Raw genomic sequence first — 18943 nt, 5'->3', positions numbered from 1 at the left:
AGCCATTCCCCACAACACTGTTTTCTATCCTTTAACATATGTTGTAGAGGCGGTCTTGTGGCACAGTCCTGCCTCTGAGTAAGAAGCGCCAGATTCATGTCCCATTCCAGGACTGATGGCCAAGGGAAAAGAGTTCATATATGTGGTCAAGCAGGTTAAGTACCAACTTGTAAACCCTTCAACGTAAGCCAATGGCAGGTGGAGAGAGCGGGAGAGATTCTTGGTCAGCCATATGATGAAAAGACAATTGGAGCCTCTACCATTACTGTGAACTACAGCATACATATAAAGGTGCATGCTTCCACGGCAACTCAGACTCCTTGAGGCAGGCCAATTAGCTCAGTTGGTTGGATGGCTAGAGTAGATCAAATCGGTGTGAACAACACTGGGTTCTGGCTGGGGTGGAATTGGGACCTTCCTCCTTGCCCTACCCATGGAGGTTCTGGAGCCATGGGTTGGACGTACCTACGGACAGCAGCAGCCTATTTTGCACCCATGCTGATACTGTCCCTTTTAATGACATGGGTTTCAATTTTCCTAACAAGCCTAACATGTGGTACTTTATCAAATGCCTTTTGGAAGTCCATGTACACAAAACCAATTGCACTGACTCATCCAACTTCTCTGTTACCTCAGTACAACTCTCAAGTTAGTCAAACAGGATTTCCTTTTGACAAAGCTGTGTTAGATCCCCCACCATTAGTCAATGCTAATCAAAGGGCTGCTAGTTTTCTTTTGGATTCTGGTTTCAAAGGCTTTCCCACCACTAATGTTAAACTAATTTGCATATCATTGCCACGTTTAGCCTTCATTCCTTTTTGGAATGGGGGGTAATATTTATAATCCTTCTCTAGGCATCACCCGTGTATCTCAGGAGGACTGGAAGATGGTGGCCAGCACCCTTTACTTCCTTCAGCAATCAAGGATGCATCGCCACTCAACCAACTGACTTATTTACTTTAATGTACTGCCAGCGTTCTGGTACTTAACTTTATTTCTATTAACCGTGGTTTGGCATAGTTCTCTTTCTTAGAAAGCACGGATACAAAGAACTCATTTAGTACCTCAACCACATTCACCTTTCAAATATTAAACAACATTGAAAAAAACAGGGCACTGTACTCTCTTTAAATTCCCAACAAGCAACATTTTAATCTTTGACTTGAAGATACTTGAGACCACTGAACAGAATTCCATTCATGGTCTTCCATGAACCAAGAGTTCTCCATTTTGGACCCTAACTGACATCATTGCCCCAGCGACCCTTTTACTCTTAATATGCCTTTGGAAGACCTTTGGTGTCCCTTTAATGTTAGCCTGCAAACTACTCCTACATGGTCTCTTTACTCCTCTTATCTCCTTTTTCACCCCTCCTTTGTAATTCTAATATTCAGCCTGATTCTGACTTGTATAATCTGACATCTGTCAGAGGCCTTTTTCTTATCCTACTCCCGACAACTCCTTCATCATCCAGGGTACTCTGACTTTTGTTGCCCTTTCTTTCCTACTTTTAGACTGTACCCAAACCATCTCCTCTTTAAAAACCACTATTACAATTCTACAATAACTGCAACTTTCCAGATCTCTGTCAAGTTGCTGAAATTAGACCTCCTATAATTAAGTAATTTTTAATTCCAGTTCTGGTTTTTCTCCATAAACTATGGTTATAATTTAATGATCCTAACACCATTATTTCCAAGATAATCACCCACTAAGGCACTCGCCCACTTGATGGAAAGCAGGTCGAGTTAATGCATGAAGAAGTGGTTCAAATATTCCTGCCAATTTTCTTAAATTACGTGTCTTTTTATTCTTCCTTACAGCAGAGTGCACCATCTACAAGATGTACTGATTGGAAGTTCTTCAACAGCAGCTTCCAAACCCACAAACTCTACCACCAAGAACAGCAATGGCAGTAGGTGCCTGGGAACAGCACGATCCCCAAATCATACTTCATTTGGCATACATCTGTATTCCTTCATCATTGTTGGGTCAGCATCCCGGTACTCTATCTTACAGCACTGTAGGCATCAGGACTCACACTTCGCACATTCTAGTGCAAAGAATTCTAGTATTTTGCAACTCCAAGGCATAAATTTAAGCTTCAATCCGCTATACCATCACTCATATATAGGAAAATAAAACATGCCTACAACATACAGATGGCAAATTGATATAAACTACTTTAATCTGTTTAACAATTAGGCCTTCAATCTAGAAAAGCAAGCTACATATCATTTTTACCATCAGTACATAAATATCTTTTTTCTGGGTTAATATGGAACCGTTACAATATGAGACATCTGTAACAAACCCACTCAAATTGGATCTTGTCATACTGAAATTGGAATTACACCTATCTTTCAAATTTCAAGCCACACTGAAGGCACTGTACTCGCTTTAAGTTTCCAATAAGCAAGACTTTATCCTATTACTTGAAGTTGCATTGGTGCTTATGAGACCATGGAGTAGAATTTCACGTGTGCAGTGGACTTGCATTGAGTTATGCATTTTCCCATTCAACGGAGTGCGAGTGGAAAGCATGTCTGTACAGCCTTTAACGCGGCTAAAAACGTAACTTGTACTGCTTGCTGCAGGGTAACTGGGACACAGATCAATATAATTTGATGATTACCGCAGTTAAAATGTCTCTATATTTTGTTTTCTTTCTATCTTTAATCCAGTACTCCATAGAGCATTACTTGTATAAATGGCAGACTCCAGTAACCAGAGACCCATGCACAAGAGCCAACAGATTGTACTGGTGAGTGCTCCCATATCAGACATGTTAAAATTCTGAATACAACTGTAATGTTGTTGTCATGCAAGCTATTTTGCATTCACTAGTTATTTAAAGTAATTAATTAGGATTACACCAATGAATGCAAGTCATGAAAACATTGACAAAGGTAAGTACTTACAATGACATTTCATTGAAACTGTAATATCTAAATTGATTCGCAGTTTGCTGCAAGATAAAAGAAGCATTTATAATTATTGCTCCAATAAAATTGTCATTTTCAAAAATCAAATAACCCTTTTGTAGCTTTCTTCTTAAAGAACCCCATTACCTGAGCAATGCCGCAGAAGATCCACTAATAAATATAAGTAAGTGTTTGAAAGAGTGGAACAATGTATGATTGCCAATTATTTCCAGGAAAGTGGATTGACCACATCATATTAAATTGGTCATATTGCCAGCAAAGACCATATCCCAAAATGCAAAACAGGAACCAACATTCTGAACATCAATTTCACATTCAGTCGCTTCACCTGCCCCAGAAACCTATCACAAAAAAAAGGTTGAATCCATGATCCCAACCACACAACTCCAATGTCCCAGACTTCTCTGCTTCTCTACTCATTTTGGGCTTAGTCTGGGTCCCACCAAAAACTCTCCCGACCCCAGCTTCACTATTTCAGGAGCAGCAGAATGTTCCATGCATTGCAGCTTACTGCGACTCTACAACAGGATTGAAAGCTTTAAATGTAATCACATAGTCACTATTAGTAGGAACTGACTTTCCAAAGACTGATCACTTTAAAAAAATCCCCCCAAAAGCAGCAATACGAGTGTTTTGCAATTTCTGTTGATTTGCTGCCTGATTCCCATCCCGAGTCCATTGTGTGGTCACTTAAAACTAACACTCCTCAAGACTGGGACTGTAAGAAACGCCACAGAGCGCTGACTAATTCCAGATCTGTATCCAGAGGAGTCACTGAACACTTTTGAGTTCATAGTTATTGTAGGAAGAGAACATGTAAAAGCGCTCAAAAATAAACAAATCAAGTAATCACCTGGCAAAATCTTTGTCTACTTCATAATCATACTTCATCCATGTGTCACAGTACACAAAGAATTCCATAATGGACAATAGAGCTATGGTGGTAAAGGCAATTAGGGAAACTGTAAAGAAATAATTGTCACTGTTAATACATATTAAGAAATAAAATACAACTTTTTAAAGTAAAATAGCTAGAAAGCAAAATTTGAATTACCCGTTCCCCCACTTGTGGAAGTTTCAATATAACTCTCGGGAATCTTTGGGAAGGCATCAAGCTCCTTCACTAAACTCAATGCTTTCTTCTTATTTAATCGCCTCATCTTCAAATATACATTCAGGAGCCTTCACTTTCAGCTTCATAAATTGAACCTGCAAACATGTTAAATTCCATTAATGCAATGTTTAAAATAAAGGAATAATGTTGGAAGTTGTTATATAAAGCTGCATAACAAGAAGCTATACAAAACTGCTTCAATAAAAAAAGCAGCAAACAAGACACGGCATGGTGGCTTTAATTAATATAAAGTGTATGATTCACTGGCCTGGATTTTATGATAGTAATGATGGTGAAACTATTAGCTTTTGCTGTCATACTTCTTTAAAACTGAAAGCAACATCTAGAATCTGCACGTCCGCAGTTAAATGCGGAAATCTAAAAACTATTGTCAATTGATTCTACACTTTCCCAAACGTGCACCACCCAGGTTGCAATCAAGTAGAAATCACTGAACTGATGCGAACTTTCCTTCTACACTAGACAGAGCAGCACAGTAATTAGCACTGCTGCCTCACAGCGCCAGGGACTCGGGTTCAAGTCCCAGCTTGGGTCACTGTCTGTACGGAGTCTGCATGTTCTCCCCATGTCTGCGTGGGTTTCCTCCGGGTGCTCTGGTTTCCTCCCACAGTCTGAAATATGTGCTGGTTAGGTGCATTGGCCATGCTAAATTCTCCCTCAGTGTACCCGAACAGGTGCTGAGTGTGGCGACTAGGGGCTTTTCACAGTAACTTCAGACCCCACTTGGAGTACTGTGCTCAGTTCTGGTCGCTTCATTACAGGAGGGATGTGGAAATGATTGAAAGGGTGCAGAGAAGATTTACAAGGATGTTGCCTGGATTGGTTGGCATGCCTTATGAGGATAGGCTGAGGGAGCTCGGTCTTTTCTCCTTGGAGGGACGAAGGATGAGAGGTGACCTGATAGAGGTGTACAAGATGTTGAGAGGTATAGATCGGGTGGATTCTCTGGGCCTTTTTCCCCGAGCTGAAATGGCTGCTACGGTGCTGGGGAGTAGGTACAGAGGAGATGTCAGGGGTAAGTTTTTCACTCAGAGGGTGGTGGGTGAGTGGAATCGGCTGCCGTCAGTGGTGGTAGAGGCAAACTCGATAGGGTCTTTTAAGAGACTTCTGGATGAGTACATAGGACTTAATAGGATTGAGGGTTATAGGTAAGCCTATATATAAGCCGAGGTAGGTAGGGACATGACCGGCGCAACTTGTGGGCCGAAGGGCCTGTTTGTGCTGTATTTTTTCTATGTTCTAACTTCAGTGTTAATGTAAGCCTACGTGTGACAAGAACAAATAAACTTAAAAAAAACATTTTAAAAAACCCTGAAAAAGTTACATATAGTTGAATGAGGTGTAACTGGGTTTTTTTTAAAATTACATACCAAGTTCATGATTGCTATCGAATAGCCTCACTACCCTGACAATCAAATTTTCAATTTGTGGAATACCAAATTTCTCCCATGATCAAAAATACACATTTTAAAAATAATTTATTTTTAAAGTTTTAAGATCTTTCAGCTTCTACCTTCATCCTCAATCAGGTATTTTGCTCTCTGTAAAATGTATAAGAAGTGAAGGATAATCAGTGCATTTTATTGGCTGTCTGTGAAAACACTTCAGTGCAATTGGCTGCTTACCACGCTTGTTGACAATCACTGCTGTCGGATGCCTGGAAATTCCCTTGACCTGACGCCAGAATTAAATATCAACATGAAAGGGGAAATTCATGCCACAGAGATCACTAGATTTTTGTGCTAAGCTTTCTTTGTGGCCAGCAGTGATTGTCACTGCTTCTCCACTGTCTGCAAAGCCCAGGCCATTGCTTTATACTGAATACCATGCATCTATTTCAAACAAAAACAGAAAATGCTAGAAAATCTCAGCAGGTCTTTGAAGGGTCATCCTGACTCGAAACGTTGGCTCTATTCTCTCTCTCCACAGATGCTGCCAGACCTGAGATTTTCCAGCATTTTCTGTTTCTGTTTCAGATTTCAGTATCCACAGTCTTTTCCTTTTACCATATTTCTCCTTGTTTTGCTCACTAATGTCAAAAGACATAGGTCCCTGCTATCTCAAAATGGGTGACAATGACTTTATTTTAAATTCTAAGGCACAGGGTATGACTTTAAAACATTAATTTTAGGCAATGAAGTAAAACGAAAACCTATTGTGACCAGGAACAGGATACAACGTGCAAAGACAATGATATTTGGATCAAGAAGTCACAATTAACCTCCGATTGCAAATAATATTTGCATAATACAAACAGAAATCCACTTTTTTTAAAAACTAAGACTGATAATCTGAAACAACAATTGCTGGAATTATATAACCAGCCAGTCAGCATTTGTAAAGATAGGGTTGGATGTGTATGGTGTATCCTTCAAAAATTCTAATCACATATCCCAGTGTGACAACAACAAAAAAAACGTACTAACCCATGTAACAAGAACTGCACACAATGCCTACTTGGCACATCACACAGAGTATCTCATAGGCACAATTCCTCTACAATATGCCAAGAAACAATTAAACCATTGATTCTAAATAAGATCCTCAGTTATGTACACTTCCCTCTACTGCATTCTATATTCCTTCAAAATGTCATGAATGTAAGGCCTAGTCTTGGTTTGATATCCTGAGCCACAATATGATAACTTTCCCCACCCTAATCTTTCACTCAATGTCACCTGACTTCATCCCACCATCCTTATCTGAGCCACCAGTTACAGTAGGGAATTCTTCTAACTATATTTGCTAATTAAATGTATACGCAAGCTTTATTTTCTCCTCAGTGTATGTATTCTCACTTCAATTGGTAACCCAAAGCTGCAGATGGCAGATGTTACTGTCCCCCCCCCCCCCCCCCCCCTCCCTCCCTCCGCCCCGCCCCCCCCGCCACCGTGGCCATTCTTGGCTCAGAAACTGCGTGGAAAACAGTCAGAACGGTAAATTAATGACCATAGAATGAGCTTGCCATCCTTCTGGAGGCTTCCACTTTGAAAGCAGCAGCAGGGTGTCTGTTATGCCAGTTAAGTGAGGGAGAGAGTGCTTCAACTTTTTTAAAATATATATTTCTTGGAAAACAGCCTTTTCAGCCAGGCCATTGCTCTGAGGCAGGGGATAAAACAATCCATTTACAGAATGACCTACTGCTGCTGCTTCACCTAGGCAGGCAGGGAAAACCTCCAAGCCTGCCTGAAGCGCTGTCTGTTGCTAGGATATCACCAACAGACAGCTATCCTGGCCCCCTCGCCTCTGGAAATTGGAAAATCTCACTGTCCCTCTGTTGCAGCTCCCCTCCCCAGAAAAGTCACCAGGGATATAGGATGGAGCTGGGGAACTGGAATGGAGGCAAGCATCGCTTTTTCTTATGCCAGCCCACCTCTGTTCCCGAGTACATCTGAAAATCAAGCCCCAAGTTTTTCAACGGTTCCCAAATTGTATCTTAGAATCATAGAATAGAATCTTAGAATCATTGCAGCGCAGAAGGAGGCCATTCGGCCCCATCGAGTTTGCACCGACCACAATCCCACCCAGGCCCTATTCCCCAACCCCACGTATTTACCCTGCTAAGCCCCTGACACTAAGAGGCAATTTAGCACGGCCAATCAATCTAACCCACACATCTCTGGACTGTGGGAGGAAACCGGAGCATCCGGAGGAAACCCATGCAGACACGGGGAAAATGTGCACCATACAGACAGTGACCAGAGGCCGGAATTGAATCCGGGTCCCTGGCGCTGAGAGGCAGCAATGCTAACCACTGTCCCACCCCATATTCTCTCGTTCTCCCCATGACTATCCATTGCTTTCCTTCCCATTGTGGTCATGTTCTCCTCTTTCTTCCTACAACAGTAGCTCACTACTACATTGACTAGTGCATACTGCTTCTCATAATATACATAACCTACACTTGAACAAATATAACAAATAAATTGATTGATCACCGCCTGGGTTGGAGCATTTGAGCTATGAAGAGAGGCTGGATAAGTTTGGCTTGTTTGCTTTAGAGCAGAGAAGACTGGGGGAGAACTTGACTGAGGTGTATAAGATTATGAGGCGTATGGACAGGGTGGATAGAAAGCAGCTGTTCCCCTTAGTTGAACGGTCAATAACGAGTGGCTATAACTTTAAAGTGAGGGGCAAGAGGTCTAGGGGGAATTGAGGAAAAGGTGTCTCATCCAGAGGGTGGTGGGAGTCTGGGATGCACTGTCTGGAAGGGTAGTAGAGGCGAGAAACCTCAACCTTTAAAAAGTAATGGATGAGCAGAAAAGTGGGATTCATGTAGATTTTGTGTAGTTTTGTTGGTGCAGATGGGATGGGTTGAAGAGCCTCTTCGGTACTGTCTGACTCTATGTAGGGCGAGAGATATAGAAAAAAAATCAGAAACAAAATAGATTGAAACATGACAGGGACACAGACAGAAAGAACTGCATATTGGAAAGTAAGAGAAAAGAGATTTATTTTTGGTTTAGTGAGCAATGTCACAGAATATCAACTAATCAGCGTAAAATATAAATACCAATACCAACATTAGAAGCAGATAGTTTTGATCAGATTCAAACTCTCACTCTTTAGCTCTGGTTAGTTTCAGCTATTTATTCCTGCACCATCTTCCTATTCAATCAAAGGTCCAAAGTTGAAACAGGATTTCCGGTAAATCTCAGCAGAGAATCAGTAAGTTAGATGGGAAAGCTGCGCACTTGGAGAAATTTCATGAACATCACCAAAGTAAATCTCGGCACCACCAAAAAGTATAAATAATGGCTGTGTCAAACATTTTGGAAAAAAATAGTACAAGCGATATTTGTGGGAATTATTCTCCCCAGTTACCTTCATGTTTCCACCCATTAATAGCTTTAAGCAGCCTGCTTTAATATTCGACTAGTTAAATGATGTAGTTTGGAGTAGTTTCAAATAGAGTTAGGTGAAGCTTTTGAACTGTGCGGGTGCGGGCGGGCAGGTGGTCAGTGAGGTTGGATATAAGGGCGGCACAGTAGCAAAGTGGTTAGCACTGCTGCTTCACAGCTCCAGGGTCCCGGGTTCGATTCCCGGCTCGGGTCACTGTCTGTGTGGAGTTTGCACATTCTCCTCGTGTCTGCGTGGGTTTCCTCCGGGTGCTCCGGTTTCCTCCCACAGTCCAAAGATGTGCGGGTTAGGTTGATTGGCCAGGTTAAAAATTGCCCCTTAGAGTGCTGGGATGTGTAGGTTAGAGGGATTAGCGGGTAAATATGTGGGGGTAGGGCCTGGGTGGGATTGTGGTCGGTGCAGACTCGATGGGCCGAATGGCCTCCTTCTGCACTGTAGGGTTTCTATGATTCTATGATATGCAGTGAGTTAATAAATTGGATGTGTAGAACAACAAATTAACACGAGTCTCATTTTTTAAAAACTGCCATTCGGAAAATGGAGCACAGCAATACAAAAAGTTTGAACTGCGAGAGATGAAAGGAATCAACAGTGGCTTCCTGATTAGATAAGAATTCACATTTTGCACAATCCTGGCTTACCCCAATTTCAGAACAGCACTGCCTACAGTGAGACAGTTCCCCTCCTACACCAAACATTAGTTCAAATTCCTTAAAGCTTTGTTAATTTATACTTCCTTAAGTTATACGATTAAAATGAAAGATAAATCTAACATCAAATGGCAGTGGAGTGTGTCGGATAGCTTTGAATGGAGTGATGCTCAATCTACCAATATGAACTATACATGAAATCTACGTAGTTTGGACCTATAGGTACACTATCACTTCTCTAATTGTCTCAGAGTTTCGACAGTTTAATTGGTATTGATAGCGTGCTTTTGGGTTGGTTTAGTGTTGTACTATTTCTACTAGTATTAAAAGTTCTTAAACAATCCTTCAGGAATGAGGGAGAGAAAAAAAAAAATCGCCTTTTACATTCACAGCAGTTCCTTATTCCCCACCATCAGCTTCACTCCCAATCCCCTTTCTCGAATGAAATTTGCTTCAAGGCTGAAAGTGGTCTTCCATCTGTCAATCAGCTCAATCTGCTCCAAGCATCATGGGTGCTAGCTATCTATCACTGCAGCTCACTCCCCAAGTTTCCTTGAGGGTGGCACGGTGGCACAGTGTTTAGCACCCCAGCTTGGGTGACTGTGTGGAGTTTGCATGTTCTCCCCGTGTCTGCATGGGTTTCCTCTGGATGTGCTGGTTTCCTCCCACACTCCAAGGATGTGCAGGAAGGCTAATTGGACTTGTTAAATTGCCTCTTTGTGTCAGGGGGATTAGCAGGGATTAAGATTAATATGTGGGATTAAGGGGGTAGGGCCTGGGTGGGATTGTCGTCGGTGCAGGCTTGGTGGGCTGAATGGACTCCTTCTGCACTGTAGAGATTCTATGATTCCTATTCTTTATTGAACTCCAGCCCAAATACGTGTTTGTTCCTTCATTCCTACCTTCACTTTATTCTCTCAGTGAAACATTGGCACTCATGTCTATAAATGAAGTGTCCAACCTCATCATTAACGTGCAGGCAATGACTTAAGAGATACATTAAAGTATAATTAATTGTAGATTTTCGGTGGTACTGCTGAACTGATGTACAGTTTTAGAAGGACCAGCATTACACAATACCCAAATTTGCATAGGATGACAATTGACTGATGTAAATGGAAAAGGTCCAACAGCAACTTCTGCTATCTGCATTTACACGACAATCTGGATGTTTCTGCCAGGGATACAACATACTGTTGAGGAGTAGTGTAACAGTTTTCACCAACACAGCTCAGCATTGAAATTACTGTCATGGTGTGAACTTGCTCACTAGTTACTCACTTAAGACACTAGAAAAAGTTAGGTTCGGTGTATTTATCTGCAAATGAATTGTTAAAATGATGGAACAAGTGACATTTACTGCAAAACAACCTCTCTGGTCTGATTTTTTTTCGCAATTGTGGAATCTCATTCCTTTAGAAATTAGGATTGGAGTTTAAAAAAATATTTTGTTTTACTTTTTATCTCTCTTTTGTTTCCTTCCTCATCCCACCTGTACTTCTCAACCTTTACTTCACTTTCTGTATAGGATTTAAATGTGGTTCAGACTTGGCACGATGTAATGAGGGTTCTTCGTTATTGACTCAAGCTTTTGTTTCTCCTGCTCAGATGTCACAGACTCCCTGTAGAGTGTGCCATTCTGAATCAGATGCCTGATCAGAGCAGGTCTACACTCTAACTTGGTTACGTGCTCAAATCCTTGGCTTGGGATAAATAAAATGCTGCCATTGAGCTGAAAATTAATTTTGACTATATTTTGATTATGAACTCAGCATCTACTTGCTTTCTGGACTTAATTTTCAGATTCAAAGAAACTCGGCTTGTGTTGCTTTCTGTTTGGAAGTTTGAAAGTAACCTTCAGCCAATATTGTGTGTAAATATTTTCCGGATTTATTTGCGGTAGTCAGCGGAGAAATAACGGTGCTCATTATTTACCTCTCCGACAGCTGCTCGCAGGATTTTCTCGGCCCGACAATTCAATAGGATCACGGTTATCCAACAACCTCAAACTTCACTTTCTGCCTGGTTCCAGTACCCCTGGGTTAACTTAAAAGTCCAAAAATCTAACAATCTCAGCCTTGACCATACACAATGACCAAGCATCCACAGTCCTCTGAGATAGAGAATTTGTTTTTTTAAATGCAACTTTCCAAAAGAAGATGCAGGTTCTTTCTAAGAGAGTTTAGGGTCTCTGCCGCCACCACCAACTCCGGGAGCAAATCCCAGACACCCACCACCCTTTGCATAAAAAAGTTGTTCCTCATGTCCCCGGCATGGTGGCACAGTGGTTAGCACTGCTGCCTACTAGCACCAGGGACCAAGGTTCTATTGGGTCACTGTCTGTGCGGAGTCTGCACGTTCCCCCCTTGTCTGCGTGGCTTTCCTCCGGGTAGTCCGGTTTCCTCCCACAGTCTGAAAGACGTGCTGGTTAGGTGCATTGATCTGAATAGGTGCCGGAGTGTAGCGACTAGGGGAATTACACAGTAACTTCATTGCAGTGTTAATGTAAGCCTTACTTGTGACTAATAAACAAACTTTAAACCCTCTACCATCTATTGCCACATATCTTGAATCTACGTCACCTAACTCTCTATGTAGTCAAACTTTTATCAGACTCCCAGGTTCTAGACTCTCCAGTCAGTGGAACCGACCTCTCCACACCTACCCTGTCGGACCTTCTTAGAGTTTTATACATTTTAAGATATCATCTCTCATTCTTCTAATCTCTAGAGAGCACATGCTGACTCTGCTCAATCTCTTTTCATGGGATAACACTCTCAACCCAGGAATCAAACTAATGGACGTTTATTGCATTGCCTCAAAGGCAAGTAGATCCCTCATTAGATATGGAGACCAAAACTATGCACAGTATTCCTGGTGTGGGCTCACTAAAGCCCAGTACAATTGCAGTAAGGCCAACACATTAACTTTGTGTTTTGTGTAAAAGGATACCCAAATCCCTCTATATGTCAACATTTAATATGTTCTCACTTGTATTTGACAACTGTTCCGGTTTGTGTATTCTTCTTAAAATGAACAACCTCACATTTTCTCACATTATAGAACCATACAAAAATTACAGCACAGAAGGAGGCCATTTTGGCCCATCTTCTCCATGCCAGCCCAGGGACAGAAGGTGCCCTTTTTAATCTCACCTTCCTGTACCCGGCCCATAGCCCTGTAGCTTACACCCGGCCCATAGCCCTGTAACTTACAGCACTTAAAGTGCAAATCTGGATTCTTTTTAAAAGCATTTAGGGTGTCTGCCTCCACTACCAACTCAGGCAGCAAATTCCAGACACCCACCACCCTTCACATAAAAAGCTGTTGCTCATGTCCCCTCCACACATACCTTGAATGTGTTCCCTGGTTCTAGAATTCTCCACCAAGGGAAACAATTTTTTCCTGTCCACTCTATCTCTTCCCCTCATAATTTTGTACTCCCCAATCAAGTCACCCTCAGCCTTCTTTGTTCCAAGGAAAATAACCCCAAACTATCCAATCTCTCCTCATGGCTACACTTCTCTAGTCCTGGCAACATTCTTATAAACCTCCTTTGCTCTCTCTCCACAGCAATTCCAACCTTCCTGTTAGATGGTGACCAGAGCTGCACACAATATTTCAGTTGTGGCCTCACCAGTGTTTTATACAATTCCAACTTTATAACCTTACTTTTATATTCTATAGCTCTGCCAATGGAGAGCATTCCACAGGCCTTCTTTACAACCTTATCTGTTCGAACTGCCAGCTTTAGGGGCTTGTATACTTGTACTCCAAGATCTCCCACTTCATCTACCCTTCTTAGTATATTCCCTATAACTGTTTGACCTCCCTAAATGCACCACCTCACATTTATCAATGTTAAAATCGAGCTGCAACATTACTGCCCACTCCACCAATCCATCAATATTGTTTTGCAGATTATGGCTATCCTCTACACGATTCGCTGCTCGGCCAATCTTTGTGTTGTCTGCAAGTTTTCCAATCGTGCCCCCCATGTTAATATATAACACAAACAGCAAGGGTCCCAACATTGAACCCTGTGCAACATTATACTACATCTGCTGCCTTCCTGTCCACTTACTTAATCTGTCTACATCCCTTCACAGACTCCTTGTATCCTCACAGATTACTTTCCCACTTAGTTTTGTATTCTCAGCAAACTTGACAACATTACACTCGGTTTCTTCAACTAAGTCACAAATATAGATTGCAAATAGCTGAATCTCCCGTACCGATTATTGTGGCACCCCGTTAGAAACAGCCTGCCAACCTGAAAATGACCTATTTATTCCAACTCTGTCATTTAACCAATCCTCGACTGACGTCAATATATTACCCCCAACCCCATTACACCCATTTAATGTAACACCTTTCGTGTGGCACCTTACTGAATGCCTTTCACACATCTAAGTGAGCATCTCTTGATTCCTCTGCTAGTTACATTTGCAAAAAACAGATTTGTTACCACAATTTCTCTTTCAAATTACCACATTGCCTCTGCCTAACGATATGCTTTGCTAATTATCTGGTTATCAACTCCTGGAGTCCAGCATTCTTGCCCTGAAACTGGGTCTACACACCGCTTGGATCTTCATTCACATGGAGATGCCTCTATCAGCACTTCATTTGATACTCTACCCTTCAAACAACTTCTGCACTTTATTCACCCTCCATATCTGTTTCCCAACTTGGACAAATGTTAGCAAATGCTCCATGATGACTCTACCTAATCGACATCGGTAAGCAGGAAATAAGTAACTGGAGTTGTTCCTTTGTCCATCGGGTGCACATTTTGGTTGCCATTCTGGATCTGAGCCCAGCTTTTCTATTTCAATTTCTTTTTGCTTCATTTTCTTTACCTTTCCTGGACTCCTTTCATCTGTCATGGTGCCTCCTTTCATTTCTCCTCTTTCGGATAATCTGTTTTCCCAAATCCCTACCCCAACTTTTCAATACTCCTTAACCATCCTACACTCCTGATGCCATCCCAGGTTTGGTTTCCCCTTAGATAAACCTAGATTGCCTCGATGCCTTTCTTGGCATCCTGCGAAGGGGCCATGTCATTGCCCTGTCTGCCCCATTTTACTGATCTTCCCACCCACTGTGCATGCTGGAGGCTAATCCTCCCCATATTCTTTATATCTACCCCCAGTGCTGACTCTGCAGAGTCTGCTTGTATACTAGCTCTCATCATCACGTTCTGCATCTCCTTTCAGAATGTCCATTCACTTGTGAACAAGGCCCTTTCCATCTGGGAGTTCCTCGTGATTTACTGAATCAACATCATGGCCTTGATGGAAACCCAGCTGTAGCATAATGACCACTGAGCCCTTGAATCTGTTTATGTTATGCGCAGCCTACTCATTTAATTGCATGTGCAAAGGCTTCTCTTCCCACTCCTATAAGTTACCTCTGGCATGCACCAAGGATCTGTACTTGGCTCTTCCTATTCCTCATCTATATGTTGTCACTAAGCAATATATGCACAGTTTCAGTTTCCATATGTACACTGATTCCACACAGTTTTATCTCTTCATCACTCCTCTCAAGTTCTCCACTGTCTATAAATTGCCATCTGCTATCGGATGAGCAGAAATTTCCTCCAATTAAATATTGCAAAGCCATTGTTGGCAATACTCACATTTCAGTCCCCACCACAAACCCCACTCCATAACCACCAAACTCCATCTCTCTCCCTGGATTCAATCTAAGTCTGAACCAGACACTCTCAATCTTTGACCTCGAAATGAGTTACCAACCACATATCTACACCATCACGATGACCCCTTCCATTTTCATCTCCTTATCATTGACTCCATCCTGCCTCAATTCAGTTTCCATTGAAACTCTCACTTCTGCTTTTATCATCTCTGGACTTGACTATTCTAATGTACATCTGGTAAGCCCCACCCACCCCACCACCATTCTAACCTCTGTGAACTTAAGGTCGCTGAAAACTTTGCTGCCCATGACCAAACTATCAAGTTCTGTTCACCCATCACCTCTGTGCTTTTCACCTGGTTCCCAATTAAGCAATGGCTGAATTTTAAAATTCTCATTCTTGTTTTCAAATCTCTCCATGGCTTTGCTCCTCTCCATCTCCAATCACCTCCAACCCTCAGATATCTGTCCTCCTACAATTGTAGTCTCTTGAGCATCCCTGATTTTAACCACTCCATAATTGTCAGCTGCCAAGGCCTTAAACTCTGGTATTCACTCATTAAAACTTGCTGCCTAGCTTCCCTCCTTTAATACAAGCATCTAAACCTACCTCTGACTAAGCTTTTGCCCTAATATCTCATGTCGCTCTTTGTCAAATTTTGTGTAACACTCCTGTGGAATGTCTTGAAGCATTGTACTATGTTAAATATGCTACATAAATACACATTGTTATACAGTACAGAACTACTGAGATTTACAATAAATTCTATGCATATTGACATAGCCATAAATGATATCACAAAGCAATAATGAGCTTGAATGTTATTTTTTGATACCAAATTGTTTACACTTTGAAATCTCTGATCTGAATGACTCTGTACCTGCAAATGCATTTGCCTATTAAGTCAAGGGAGCAAAAAGCACATCTTCACAATCTCCCCAATCTTTACATTTAGTGAAAAAGGAGAAGCGAAAAAAACTTCAAATAGAGAACTGAGATACATGACTAGCATCCCATTTTGCTTGAAATTGCCTGCAATTTTAACACACCAAATTATTGAAGGACATGTTTAGACACACAAAAACACCAACTACAATAAGATTGTGACAAGACGACAATCCCTCCTCCCAATTGTTCAAGTATTTCCCTAGATAATATCAAAGAGGAAAATATTAGCAGCGAGAGTTACGATGGGAGAAAAGTGAAACTTCACATTTTGACACTCTCAAGTGTGTGTGTGTGGGGGAGAGGGAGTTTGAGGAACTATTTTTAACAGTTCAACGTGTACTAAGATGGTGCAAAAATTTTTTAAAAGAGCCTGATGACACCGTGACCTGAGCACCTTCCCCTCCTTTTGTCCAGAGGAAGCCACAACATTTATAAAAAGGAAATCTAGGGGGAAATGACTGCGTGGTCTGGCTTCAGTCAACGTTATGAAATGGGAACTCAAATTGAAGGAGCAGAAAGATCCCACATGAAAACACTGTCAAGACTCCATAGCATCAGAGTGTACGAATAAAATTAGTAAAGTGTATTTAAATGTATATGTATAAACCCTGCAAAATGATTTAAGTGTATATGAATGCAATTAACAATTGCAAGTGATTTAAACATATGGTTGGCTGTAAATGGCTCTTTGAGTCCCCCTCCCAGCCCCAGATGTGAGAGAAGCTGTGACACTAGGTTAGGTTGTCTGAAGCAGCAGCAGAGCTCACTGAGGACAGTCTGCTCCTGGGCAGAGTGGGTGCCAGTGTGAGTGGAGCAGGGGCTGGGAGGCAGTGTAAAGCCCGCAGTTAAGTGAGGATAAAGCAGTCGCCGGTACCTGTCCCGCCCGCTCCGTGCCTCCTCTCTCTCCCTCACTCACTCACTCACAGACAGAGCCGCTCAGTAGGCGCCATGTACAGCATCCCCGCTTCCTCAGCCTCCGGCACTCACTCAACACAACTCAGAGCGCCCCGGTCACCTCCTGACCTCTCACCTCCGACCTCCCGCCCGCTTCCGGGAAGGCAACTTCCGGCCTGAAGCATTCCTGTTTCCATAGAGCTGGGGTGGAGGCAGAGAGTGGGAATGTCCCTCATCAGACACGCATTGAACTCTCAGTCAGAAAACAGGGAGATACGACCTGCTTTTGGTCAAAGAGGTAGCTTTTAAAGAGCTTCTTAAAATCTTGGTATCACAGCTTGGTATGGCTTGACTATTGGTCTGACCAAAACCGCAATAAGCTACAAAGGGCTGTGAATGTAGCCCAGCCCATCACTCAAACCAGCCTTCCCTCCACTGACTCTGTCTACATTTTTCGCTGCCTCGGAAAAGCAGCCAGTATAATCAAGGACTCCGCGCAACCTGGACATTCCCTTTTCCAGCTTCTTACGCCGGGAAAAAGATACAAAAATCTGAGGTCACGTACCAACTGACTCAAGAACAGCTTCTTCCCTGCTGCCATCAGACTTTTGAATGGACCTACCCTATATTAAGTTGAAGTTTCTTTAGCTATGACTGTAATACTACATTCTGCACCCTCTCCTTTCCCTCTCTGTGTATCGTATGCTTTCACTGTATAACGTGCAAGAAACAATACTTTTCAATATAAACTATACGTGACAATAAATCAAATTAAAAATTAAAAAAGGAAGAAAGTAGGTTTCAGCAGCAGATGGGTAGAGACCTGTGATATATTATGGAGCTGGACTCCACACCATGAGAACAGGCGATCTTAGTGACAGAAAAGCTATGGGACATGAAACCTGTAAGGTATAATCAAGATGTGGAGATGCCGGCGTTGGACTGGGGTAAACACAGTAAGAGTTTTAACAACACCAGGTTAAAGTCCAACAGGTTTATTTGGTAGCAAATGCCATTTGCTACCAAATAAACCTGTTGGACTTTAACCTGATGTTGTTAAAACTCTTACAGGGATAATCAAGCCATTGGCAATCAAGCCATCAAGCTCCTGACTTTGTAATTTTTAAATAAATGGCCCAGATTTTATGGTCAGTATGGAAGGAAGTGGGGAGGGGGAAGTAAAATTTGTATTTACATGGCAAACATGATAACTGGATGTCCCAAATGCTTGATTTGATTTATTATTGTCACATGTATTAGTATATGTATTGTTTCCTGTGCACTATACAGACAAAGCATACCCTACATAGAGAAACAGAGGGTGCAGAATGTTGTGTTACAGTCACAGCTAGGGTGTAGAGAAAGATTAATAGGTCCATTCAAAAGTTTGATGGTAGCAGGGAAGAAGCTGTTCTTGAGACGGTTGGTACATGACTTCAGACTTTTGTATCTTTTTCCCTATGGAAGAAGGTGGAAGGGAGTATCTCCGGGGTGCGTGGGCTCCTTGATTATACTGGCTGCTTTTCTGAGACAGCAGCAAGTGTAGACAGATTCAATGGATGGGAGGCTGGTTTGCATGATGCGTGTGAGCAGGGAAAGTAACAGCCAATTCCTTACTGAGACTTCCATAGTCTAAACCAGGAAGCATAAATAAGATTTAAATCATACACACAAAGCAATGATTGGTAATGGAAGATAGGATTTAGAGATATGACTGAAGGTAAAGTGACCATAGTCCCAGGCTATTCCTCAAAGGGGAGAGCTGACTGGTAATGATTTAACCTGAGGATCATCACATCTCAGGTGAGGGACAAGGCTGAGAAGGTAGGCCTTCATAAGACATAGG

General features: G+C 42.0%; 1 protein-coding gene across 9 annotated transcripts in view; it reads right to left on the bottom strand.

Annotated features, from left to right (window-relative positions):
* ergic2 (ERGIC and golgi 2) overlaps nt 1-17254 on the bottom strand; it is a 53885-nt gene extending 36631 nt beyond the window's left edge. For 2 of the 9 annotated variants that reach the window (XM_078219915.1, XM_078219920.1), the window contains exons 1-4: nt 17120-17237; nt 4000-4154; nt 3799-3907; nt 2922-2968 (exon numbers count right to left, since the gene is read on the bottom strand). In XM_078219915.1, the coding sequence (XP_078076041.1) occupies nt 2922-2968; nt 3799-3907; nt 4000-4105 (262 nt within the window). In that variant the 5' untranslated portion in view covers nt 4106-4154; nt 17120-17237. Of the gene's footprint in view, nt 1-2921; nt 2969-3798; nt 3908-3999; nt 4155-17077 lie in introns of all 9 variants that reach the window. The other 7 variants (XM_078219916.1, XM_078219921.1, XM_078219914.1 and 4 more) reach the window with 5 other exon arrangements.
* Between the last annotated feature and the right edge of the window lie 1689 nt (nt 17255-18943).

The sequence above is a fragment of the Mustelus asterias genome, chromosome 9, assembly GCF_964213995.1.
Source record: "Mustelus asterias chromosome 9, sMusAst1.hap1.1, whole genome shotgun sequence".
Lineage (NCBI taxonomy): Eukaryota > Metazoa > Chordata > Chondrichthyes > Carcharhiniformes > Triakidae > Mustelus > Mustelus asterias.
This window is presented reverse-complemented; position numbering and strand designations above follow the sequence as displayed.